Source organism: Pempheris klunzingeri, chromosome 13 (assembly GCF_042242105.1).
Source record: "Pempheris klunzingeri isolate RE-2024b chromosome 13, fPemKlu1.hap1, whole genome shotgun sequence".
NCBI classification, from domain to species: domain Eukaryota; kingdom Metazoa; phylum Chordata; class Actinopteri; order Acropomatiformes; family Pempheridae; genus Pempheris; species Pempheris klunzingeri.
The window spans coordinates 5169062-5181292 of record NC_092024.1 but is presented as its reverse complement, the minus strand read 5'-3'; the positions used below and the strand labels follow the sequence as shown (position 1 = coordinate 5181292).

The 12231-nt window shown below is 45.2% G+C and overlaps 1 protein-coding gene across 1 annotated transcript in view; it reads right to left on the bottom strand.

Annotated features, from left to right (window-relative positions):
• Window positions 1–12231, bottom strand: part of LOC139211915 (protein phosphatase 1 regulatory subunit 37) — a 58559-nt gene that overhangs the window by 26263 nt on the left and 20065 nt on the right. Inside the window, exons 7-10 of the mRNA XM_070842337.1 lie at window positions 10064–10219; window positions 9116–9228; window positions 6487–6628; window positions 5490–5656 (exon numbers count right to left, since the gene is read on the bottom strand). Of these exons, the coding sequence (XP_070698438.1) occupies window positions 5490–5656; window positions 6487–6628; window positions 9116–9228; window positions 10064–10219 (578 nt within the window). The remainder of the gene's footprint in view (window positions 1–5489; window positions 5657–6486; window positions 6629–9115; window positions 9229–10063; window positions 10220–12231) is intronic.

Genomic DNA, 12231 nt, shown 5'->3' with positions numbered 1-12231 from the left:
AAATCTGGACTAAACACTGGATTAGAAAGCTGGCAAAGGATGCAACATAGTCCAGCTCCAGACTCCCACGGTTCCCCAAAACCCTCAGGTTCACTGTGTGTCAATCGGTTGTCGATAATAAGTAATGAACAGTGTGGAAAGATGTTTTTGTGATTTTGTGATCGACACTTGTTAACACTATGTGGTCAGTGTGGATATGCCAAAGGTATATTACAGTGTGATAACAATATGAACTCAGAACCAGCTACAGTTTCCCATCACCTCCACTTTTTAATGAAATTGCCTCACAGTGACTGACACAGCGATAACCTGGGGGCAGGTATTCTGGTCAGAAAGTATATTTAACCAATTGTGTCCACTTTTAAGATTTATTCTGTGCCAAGCAGAATTACTGTATATTCCTGTCAGTGTTGAAAAGGCTTGGAAGAAAGCTTTTAGATCAATGTTGAGAAATAGAATTTCCAGAGAATATAACCGAACAGTTAATTGAATGAATAAAATGCAAAAATAAAAATAAGCTAAAACAAGTTTTTTTGCTTTACTTTTGGTGTCTGGTGTCTTACTGAGAGGGCTGGGCCTTGGGCTCCTGGCTGAGTAATCCCTATGGAAACTGATTATCCAGAAGAAATCTCGTTTTGTCTCTGATTGATGAGAATCACAGGGTCAGTGGTTCTGGACAAGAAATTCCATTCCTCTCCACTGTGTTGGACTGGAGGCAGAAATCTCAGGTTCCAACTTGGGTGAACTGACCCTATGAAATACTGAATAAAAGAATCCAAGTATAAATCTGAATGGATCAGCCCCAGTGCTTTAATTACGAAGAGGGAACATATTTAACACTTTATCTGGCGAGGGACCGTATTTGGTAACTTAAGAGGGAGTTCAAAATGCCCCCCCTTGCCTCACCATGAGGCAGTAGAACTACGAGATTTCTCCGAGCCAATCAGCGACAATCAAGCTACATGACAGACCGGCAAGAAACCATATTTGGTAACTTCACTGACCTTGATTTTCACCATAGAATTTAAATTTGTTTTGAAAAATTCACAAAAGTAAAAAAGTCTTTACTTAAAATTTTGAATTTTGAAGTAATTCAATGAGTGCCCTATAAAATTCTGGATTAAATACTGGAGGTGGAGGTGTGAAGAGTGAAGAGTGAAAGTCTGTTGACTTCAGTATCTCTTCCTGTTCTCCCTTACAGGGTAAATGTCTTTTGCTGGGTCATCAGGGATGTTCTCTGGCTACTCAGTAGGTTAAATAGTGGTTAAAAACAGTCTTCCCTTTATGCTCTCTGACCAATGTGAGCTGCATTGCCTGGTGTGCTTCCAGCAGGTGACTGACTGATGCGGTGGCTGATATGGTAGCAGCGTGAGCCCCCCTGCCTGCTCGGAGCCCGTCCCTGCTGCCCTCTGAGGCGTTGCTGGAGGTTTGTTCTGCCTGGTTACTGTTGTCTGCCCACGTACTCTGTTCCCAGGAGCAAAGGTGTCATCATGATGCTACGGAAACCTGAGTGCTGACTACATGCATGGTCAGACCAGTCCTGTCACCTAGCCACCCTACTGGGACTGACCGTGACAGGAAGGCTTCCCAAAAACATACCAAGAGACCTCTTTGTTTCACGCTGTTCCTAAAATAAGAATCCGTGCTGCTTCAAATGCTGCCCTCTGTGCAGGACATTTCACACAGTAATCTCTCCACAGACCCGTACAAACACACGTGTCTTTCCTTAGATGTCACTCCCATCCCACTCACATTCATGGACATTCAAACACTAAACTCAGGTGAGAGGTGTTCAGCGCCTTTCTGGTCATTTCGGCCACTCAAAGTGCATTTACACTACATTCACACATCAGCAGCCAGTCTCATTTCCATTGCCATCTCACGGCTCCATGTCCAAAGCTCGGCGTTTCTGGGCAGGGGGTTGACAGTAGCCTTTGAGGTTATGGTGTTGATCTTTGGTTCAATAAAGGAAAGGTTCGCTGTATTTCACGCTGATAGATTGCCAATTATCATCATTTGCACCCAGTACTTGAAACAAACTGCTGTTTCTCACTGGAGATCAATCATGGTTTAAAAAGGCCAAGATCCACGCTTAGCAGCTCCGAGAAGCTGCACTTTGAGCTAATTGCTAACAAACACGCTCACAACCCCAATATAACTATATCATTAGCTATTAGGGGAAGTTTTCAGGTATTTGGACAGAAACCAAAATTGATGCACCACATTAAAAATCAGATATCACCAAAAGTCATCAAAGCTCATCCGATCCACGGCAATCCATCCAACACTTTCTAAGATATTGGACCAAAGTGTTGGAGCAATAGGCACGCTGCTAGCATGGCTGAAAAAATCCGCATTTTAGTTACCAGGAATCCACAATGTTTCATGAATATTTTGGAAGTATACAGTTTGCAATTATGTTCAATATATACATTATATTGATGGAAATTAACATAATAAAAGTGTTCTGCTACAGCAAACCAGGTCGATTTTAAACTATCCAACTGACCAAAACTAAGATCTGGGTTGAGAAACATTTAAGCACTCCTTCAAAACAATCTAATTAGTGCTCGACCAAATGACATCAGTCCTCCGGTGTGTCTGGGACACATATCCAGCACTTCCAAATGTAATGGAGCACAGATTCCTGATGAAGTTTATTGTATACATCCATTGCTTATGTTTCTTGGCATAGACCCTCTACATAATTAGTTATTGCAATTTCATAGCTTCTCGCATGAAAGTACAGCGAGATGATGAAGGCTTTGATGCAGGTCTGCTAAGTTAATCCAGGTAATATTACTCTTACGGGAGCTTTTTGCTGAATAAGTTTATGTGAAATGAAATTAGCACACTCACTGATAGATAACAAGGATAGCATCCCAGAATAGGAGGTCTGCTTGGTCTCTATAATGGTCAGACGTTCAGTCTGTCATAGAGATGACCATTGAATTCTCTGTCTTAGCATTGAGGTCATAGTTAGTGATGGTGTGCCGCGTGTGAAGAGTGAGGACAACATCGCCTTTAACTGAATGTCATTGAGTTAATACATTTCTAACAACAAAAAAATTAACTTTAGAAACCATCATAAAGGTGGAATTTATGGCAGAGTGTCCTGGTGTCCGTGACAAAGTGGCCACTGAGTGTCGAACAAAGTAGAAGTAAAGTTAGTGCAATGCCTTTACCCTTTAAGGATTCAGATACTTTGCTGTCCCTCTGGCGTCCTGTCAAAGATCCACAACTGTTCCTGTCATCCCCTCCACAGGAGCACTGAAACAAGCTACTGAACCTTCCTGTTGCCTCTCCTTCCTGCGCAAACACACACACACACACACACACCATGCTGCTGTAATTATCACTCAGTGAGACAAGCACCCTCTAACAGCTACACCTCGCTGACATGCGACATTCAGGAGAGGACACTCTCCACTGTTATCACTGAACTCCTCTGCTGGAGAACAGCTGACAGGATGCTCACATTGGCCAAATCCTAAGCCAAATATTTAAGCATCAAACAGGTAAACAGGCAGCGAGGCCCCCCCCCCCCCCCCCCGTCCGATCCCAGATTAAGAGAGCGCCGGGCAGGGGGAAGTTTAGTTCATTAGCTGGGTTGACAAGAGTCCCCGATAAGGATGTATAAACAACTCCACCTTGCAGTGGCTACAGAGAGAACTTGCCCCTCGGAAAAAAAAGCTGCTTTCCACGAGGGCCAGGCTGCATGAATATTTTAGATGGGTAAATAATTAATAATTAACGGCAAACAGGCCAGTGATCAAATGGAGCAGCGTGGCAACAGACATGAAAAATCAGACTCTTGTAAACAAAGACAAGAGAACCCAGATTTCCTCCCCCCTTGCCACCTTCTTTTCTCGCCTTTTAAATATGCGCATCTTCAATCGCCCCCCCGCATCGCCATAAAACCACACACATACAAAAGGCACACGTATGAACACACAAACTCCATATCAGCGACTCTGTCAAACACACACAAAGTGTCGCCACAGCCCCCTCCGTCACTCACTCACATTCATACCCACACTTATTTTCCTTCAGAAGAATGAAATTTTCACGTATTCCTTGGCGACCCGGGGAATGTGACTGAGCGAGAACACTTGATCTGGCCACCCGCTGTTTTCTGATGGAAAGATTTGCTTTTTAATACAATCGTCACTCCTCCCACCTGGATATGCCACGCCAAGACAAATCCCAGCTGTGTGACTCCAAAACCTGACAGAGCTTAAAAATTCCCTTATTACCATTCCCTTAAAATACCCAGCCGCACTAACTCCCACCAATGGTGGAAATGCTAATCACGTCTTAGAGGACCATGAATACAGAGCCGCCAATATGGAGGCTTTGGTGCATGTGCTAAAAGTGAGGAAAAAGAAGAAGTCCCAGCTATAATGACACACATTCGCGTGGCGCTTAAAAGCTGCTTCTCCAAAATCTGGCACATTTTGCCGCTTGACTTTAGCCAGAGGAGACATTTCATAAAAATCAGACTTAATCGTGTAAACAACACACAGACAAACGGAAAACCACTGCAAACAAAAATAAAACAACTTTGGAAGCTGTGCACGGATCGCCTTCAGAGTTAATTTTAAAGTAAGCATTCCGTTCCTTGGAGATTTTAATTATTGCTTTAATATGCAAATAAGTTAGCAGAGATAAAATCATGACAAACAGATGGCAAGTGTGGGTAATTATTTTGTGAATCCAGCAGGGGCATGTATTAAAGTTATGGCATCGTTTTCCTCAGGCCTCTGCAGCCACGGATGGGAGAGAGAAAATAAAGCGATGAAATAAGACTTACTTGTGACAAACCTGTGACCACAGTGAGTCTGAATATAATACAGAAGACGTTAAGGATAAGTAATCCTCAAATCACCACTTCCCCTTCATTCTGAATTACGTGGAAAACTGAAACGAAAGCACCCACAGTGGTTTAAAGGCCTGCAGAGCAGCACCAGCAGCCTGCACCGATGCCGCCAGGCAGGGGTGTGGTGGAGGGGGGGTGGGTGAGGTCAGAAATCACCTTTCATCAGATCGGGTAATGTTTTTCTACCTTAAATGAGCCTGTTGACAGAACAGTCTCAGCACAAGCTGCTCCGGAGTTTTCATTTTCAACACTACTGTCGGCACCAAGTAGAGGCTCTGGTTTCCCGGGTTCTGAGTCCATCAGGGACGTATCGGCCATGTTGGCTTGAAAATTAAAGCTCAAGATTCAATTTCATTCTTCAGAAAAATGTGCTAAATGTGCAGGCATCTTTCCAGAAGTCTAAACATCTATGAGGCGGCAGGAGGTGGAGCGGGCGGCCCACAAAGCTTCCAAAGAGCTACTGACGGACCAACAAAGGTGAAGAATGAACTTCCAACATTGTGTCCGCGTAGCTTCCTCATCTTACTGTTAACCGCTCTGTGTACATCAGTGTATAAATCATGCAAGGACAATCCAGTGACACAGTAACCGTGGTGATAGCTTCACCTACCTGCTCCAGTGGGGGCTCATGGTCTAAATCCAGACCGACAAGAGAGCAGTTGATCCTCATGCCCAGACACAAGGCCATCAGACCTCCAAGCTTCACCTCGTTCTGACGGAGGTCCAGCCGCTCGATCTGACGACTCTCCGCGAGGAACTCTGCCAACGCCACGGCACCTTCACCGACGAGGACATGGTGTTAGACACAGCGCTGGCTATTTGTTTTACCCCCCCCAAGTGTCTCACTGCGCTCTAAGAAGGCCTCGGACTCTCAGCTCACTCATTCACTGAGCAGCTCTGCCTCTCAATTGTTTTTAAAACTAAAATTTAAATACTCGTCTCTCTGCTGTAAGAGCATTACAGGGAGGCGAAGAGTTCAAATGATTCATCTGGGAGTCATCATAAGCCATCAGGAGAAATGCAGCATGTGTGGAAAGGAAAAGTGAATGCTTATGGAGTATTCTGTTTTTACTGATAACAGCTTCACTCATGGCCAAATATCATCAGGCTGAAGGTGCTTTTAAACATCCGTTTAGTTATCTCTTTTTAGAGCCGAAAAGATGAGCTGATTCATTAATTGACAGAAAATAATTGAAAATCATATTGATAGAAAATAACTTTAAATAATAATAATTCCAAATAAATAGTGTTTGAGTTTTGGACTGTTGGTTATTGGACAATATTATTGAGGAACATAATCGCCATTATTTGATAATGGAAGTGACTCCCTGTCTCAGACGTGGTTGATGTAAAAGCAGACATGTTTCACTGATTTATTTGATCATAGATTTGAGAATGTTGCAATGAGAATGTTTGCAAAAGTATTTGTCAACGAAGTTCAACCCAAATCAACAAAATTATCTTAGAAATACAAAAATATAGACCAGCAAAAAGAGGACGATTTTTTGGGCCTTCTGATGAAATGACTTTGTGTCTCCTGCAGCTGTAAATACAACCACGACCATTACGCTGCACGTAAAGGACAAACTGCATGTGTATTGTTGTACCTTCACAGGTGAGGCCGGTTTGGGCCAGGCCGAGCTGCAGCACTGAGCAGTTCACCATCAGAGGCTCCCTGATCGCCTGGACGCCCTCATTCCCCAAGAGGTTCTCACCCAAATCCAGGAGCTGCAGGACCTTCAGCACGGGCTGCAAAACAGGGATCCTGAGGTCATCCACCTCAGCCGGGAACACTGTCCACAGTGGGCTCACAGGCTTTTGGTACCAAAAGCTATTTGACAGTACGTCACTCTGAGTGACTTAGAATGACCTTATGGGATGGTGCAGCCTCGCTGTAGACTCTGTGTAGCGCGCTCCTTTCAGTGTCTACCTTAGTGTGGACAGGCGGACAAGTTTTAATCATCATTATTATTATGCGGTGATTACTATTCCTTTTCAAAATGTTTCCTCTCATGTTACACGCTCAGAACTTCTGCTTCCCCTCTCCAGAGCCACATTAGCGTTGAAGGCTGATAAGCTGGCGCGTAAAGCTGGGGGTGTCTGGGGCACAAGAGGCCCATGTTGCCCAACAGCTTGAAATTGAACATGCCACCCACTCCTCAGTTGCCCCCTTGCCTCGCCACCCTTGTTAAATTCCTCTGGTCACTGCTCAGAGAGAGGGAGTGCGGGGGTGGAAAGGAAGCCAGGAAGGCAACGACAGACCCGCAGAGCGCCTTCTTCTGAGTTAATTTGCACCGCGGTGACAACAAACACACTTGAGAGGGTCCCCCCCTTTTTTTTTTTTTCCTCACTGAGTCGCAGCGCACAGAGGCAACGCAACATCCAACGCATGGCGAGAAGCTTCTCTGGTGAAGAGGGGAGGAGGAGAGGGAGGAAGAGCATCTCGAATGGATATGCACAAGGGATAATAGCAGACAATTAAAGAGGCGACTGCGTGGTTGAGAGTGTGTGAGAGTCAAGCATGGTTGAAGCCTGTCAAACGTAAACCACGGGAGGGTTGGAGTGAGAAGTTTGAGGGGGGTAGGAGTGTGAAAGCAGCAAAAACACAGTATGCTTTCACACATGACATGCTGGTTTTAAACAAAAAGGGAAAAAAAAAATGCATTTTCAGAACTTTTTTGAACAAAAAAAATTTAAATCTGACATTGTTAGCCAAATTTTACAATTGGAAGTCAAGTAGACTGTGGCCCACATCTGCTCCCCTCATCTTAGTCCTTCAGAAGCCACGAGGACAGAGAGGAAAAGTACACACACCAAGCAGAAAGGTTAATAACAGCTCTCCTCGTCATCATATTCGACACGACCAGCTACGGGCATAATTATCATCATTATGGCCTGCAAGGACATCTACTTATCCCACTGACTGGCAGGCTGCATGAGCAGGCCTCCTTAACACACATCTATTATTTAATCAAACTGTTCCTTCTTTGGTAGCATTGGAGGAGACAGGGGAAGTGTGTGTGCGTGCATGTGTGTGTGTGTGTGTGTGTGTGTGTGCGTACAAGGAAGGCCTTTAATTTCTAGCCTTTTGACTTCCACAATCGCCACTCACATGACAGGAAGGTGCAGTTTATGCTGCCAATCAGGCGGAAGGAATGCATGTTATTAAGAGCGTACAATGAAACGCGTGGAGGCGGGACGTTTTCAGAGCGGGGATTCTTGGGATGAGGCCCAGTGCTCTTCATTTCCTCAGCGCTGGATAGATGAGAGCAGGTATCAGTCTGACAGACTGCTGCGATCACTTCATTTCCGAACGGAATCAAGTGGATTTCTTCCAAAGTAACGGGCCCATTAAACTCCTTCTCTCTGCGTTTCCCCTCCCGAGCTGTGATGCAGGGACACTAACACAGAGAGAGAATCTGTTACTCAAAAGAAGTTAGCTTCAGATGAACTTTGGAATGAATTAGCTCCTGTGACTAATTCTTTTACCCCAGAATTACTAGAACCAAGTTATTCTGAGAATTCCGATGTCAGCAACGGGAAAACAGGATAACCGCTTGCGCTGACTATAAATCCAGTTTGACTTTCACCCCCAGCACACCAGCCAGAAGCAGATACCGTGTCCTTACATCATCTCACAGGCCCGGCGCATCACACATACTCTCTGCTTCTAGACAAAAGCAAGGTTTCCTTTCAAATGTATCCCAAATTTTAACCCAATTTCAAGAAAATCGACACAAGAAAAGGGGCCTGAATGCTTGTTTCCACCTACGACTGTCAGGTTGCTGTTAGGAGTCGGTGCATCAAGATGAGCAGCAGGTGACCCCAATTCTCCAGGAAGTTGCCACAATGGATATCAGCCATTTCTGTTACTTTCATGTCTTCATTACAGCCTCCTCATCACTCCACACGGTCCTGATGTTGAAGTCTGTCACTATTTCTCATCTCTTCAGTGGCGTCTCATTTATACACTCAGGCTATTCCCAATATACTTCATTGCATCTTGCTTTCAGTGATACACTAACTTTTCTCCCCTCAGCCAAGTGTGAAAAAGTTTTTCGTGCCATTTTTCCAGCGCTTCTTCTCACGAATAAAAACTGGTGGATGGAAAGTATAAGACTAACAACAGCCAGTCTGCAGCTTCAGACTTCTCTGCTGCTCAGGCGTGTTGGAATATATTTGCTGACTTTTTGGCATTGATCGTTTCATACTAAAAGCTGCTGTTGTGTTCCTCACCAGAGCCTTGGCCAGGTGGACCATGCCAATGGCCGTGATCTGGTTGTTCCTCAGCAGTAGGACCCTCAGACCTGCCGTCTGCCGCCTCAGACCATCACACAGCTCTTCCAAACCTGGACAGTGAAAAGCCAAACAAACAAACCAAAACAATTCATTTAATCTAAGAACAAAATTATGGTAATTAGTGGAATGTGTTCAGTTTTACTGTTTGTGAGCTCGATGGCACTGACAGATGTTTTGTGGGCGTGCTGCTGCAGTGCTGCTTGTGATTTGAGCTCCAGTAGCTATGAAGGTTACTTTGTGATAAACCTTTTCACATAAACATATTAATTAGATAATATTAAAGCTGGACTGTGCATGTTTGCAAACTTCCAGTGTGATGACCGCTAAGTTTACCTAACCTGTGGCTTTGCTGCTTTTCCCTGTAAGCTGCTCATGAGCACAGCTAGGGGGGTCAGTCTTTAACCAACTGCCGAATTATTACCAATAATCAACAACACTGTAGATGTAAATGATGAAAATGCATTTTGTGATTAAACAATTGTGTCTCAGGTTTAAGGGAATAGTGCAACTCTCCGGGAAATATATTTATGTGCTTTATTTCAGAGAATGAGATGAGAGGATTGTCAAGAAACAGCTCTACCATGTAACTCCCATATGTCCAAGTGTCCTTGGGCAGAACATTGAACCCTGAATTGGTTCTGATGTTTGGTCAGCACCTTGCACGGTAGCCTGCTGCCATTAGTGTGTGTGTGTGTGAATGGGTGAACACAAGGCAAAAGCTGTAAAGTGCTTTGGTTAAAAGCGTGATATGAATACTGTCCATTTAGCATTCAGACAAAAGTGAATGCTCTTTCAGACCCACATTGTGATGAAGACAGGACTTTTTACATATCGATGTTGCACTGTGCAAATATATTTCTTCGGTGACAGAGCTGAAGATCCTACCAGCATCTGCTACGGCATTGTTGCTGAGCTCCAGTGTCTGTAAAGTGGTGTTGTAGCGTAGCAGGTCTCCCAGCTGCAGGGCGTCCTGGTAGCTGTTCAGCAGGTTGTTGGTGAGGTGGAGCTCCTGCAAAGCCTTGTTTGACTTCAGTGCGCCAACTACAAGCAGCAACAAAAGAAAGGAGTGCTCAAAAATTCAGGGTACATAATTGACACGATTCCCTTAACCATGCGACAAAGCTCCTTGTTCAGGGATCTTACTGTGGAAGTGTGCACCTTAATCACTGGACCACCTGGGTGCCCTGCTGAATACAGTGTCTTTGTTCACTTTTGGCCTCAGCTGGAAACAAGCTTTTGAAACTGTTTATGTGACATTGAAGTTACTCTGGAAATCATACTTGTTTTGCTGGAGTCTGAATCTCTATAATGGAGGTGGTGAGTGCAAAGTTCTGAGAATTAAACCTGGGTTGAAAAATATTAACATTTTCTTTTCTAGGAGTCCTCTTCCACTGGTTTTAATTCAGATAAGACAGGTGCAGTGGTCGGTGGTGGGAAGCGAATCAGGTCCTTGCCACAGGGACATGCAGGAGCTTCATGTCCCTGTGACATGACTGCCTGCCTGTAACCCCAGAACAACAGAGGGACTGGCAGCCCCCCTCCCCTCCGTTGTGCAGACATGTCTTCGGAGGGCCAAACATGGCACCTCCAGGTTGTAACTGCGATAGACTGATTGATGGTGAATGAACTTGAGCATGAAAACGAGAACACAGCAGGAATCGCCGCTTCCTGCAATTACTGCAGTAAAGATCAAGTGGCACTCCTTCACCATCGGCACACGGAGGAGCCATTGTCGAAGCCCGAGATGTGACTCCTCAGCACGGCAGACCTTACAAAACACCTGACACATTTCAAAGCCCTCCCTTCAAAATGTCAGCGTGCACGCCATTGTTAGAACCTTTTCATTATGGTGCTTGATCACATCTTTAACGCTGTTTTGGAAAGATATGTGTGTGTGTGTGTGTGTGTGTGTGTGCGTGTGTGGGCATTCCATGTGTATTTGTGCAGTGTGTACTGTACTGTGGTGTATATGTGTCCGTGTTGCCTGGGCCCTCACTGCCCTTGCATCCAGATCGATGCTGCAGATTTGATCAAGCCTGTTGGGCTGCATGTGGAATGCCAACATTGTCATCAGGCACAGTGGGAACCAAATGTTAGAATCGGTGGGATTGATCCGGTCGACTCTACCGCGACCGCCCAATCCCGCAATCAGAGGCCCCTCCGATCGAAGGCAATGATCCTCAGCTGGGACCCCTGCAGGGAGGGAAGGAGGGAGGGCGGGGGAGGGTTGGGGTGGTGGTGGTGGAAGGCTCAGTCAAGGCAGAGAGGACGTAGCGGGATGAGAGATGAGTGTTGGGGGGGGGGGAAGCATGGTATCCTAAGATATCAAAGAGATCCAGGAAATGGCTGAAAATGTTGGAGGAGCAAGTTGGTGTTGGGAAGAGTGGGCAGCATACTGTGTCCATTTGGTTCTGTGTGTGCGCCCAGCTGAGAGGCAGCCTCACTGTTTTCATTTCTTTTTCATCGACGGAAAGTCAGACCCAGGGACTGTTTTACCATCCCCGTGTCACAGGGATCACAGATTAACTTGAGAAAGTACAGTTTTTTTGCGATTTTTCGTTCATTATCTAAGGATGAAAATGAGCTTTTGAAACAACTTTTCGTGTGTGTGTGTGTTTTTGTCTTAACTAATTCTCATTACTGCTTCATTACTGTCTGACTCCGTCCCCTCAGCCTATTATATTAAACACCCCTGTGGGTGTGTTCAGCCACAGGGGCGGCTGCAGTGGGTCATCCAACAATCGGGAGGTTGGTGTTTCCTGAATATCGAAGTGTCCTCAGGCAAGATGATGACCCCCCCCCCAAAGAAGACAAAGAATAGTGTGCGACTGTGGATGTAAAGTGTTGAAGCACTTTGAGTGGCACTGTACAAGCAAGACGTGTGTAAAGATGTGTGTACAATGACAAGGAAATATAGTCTGTCTGTCTGTGTGTGTGTGTGTGTGTGTGTTTGTGTGTCCTGGCTGCCAGAGCCTTTATAGATGTGTGCGGCCGTGTGTAAAGTGACAGGTAAGAGATTAGACCTCTAATCCGGGTCCAGACCTGCAGAGAGG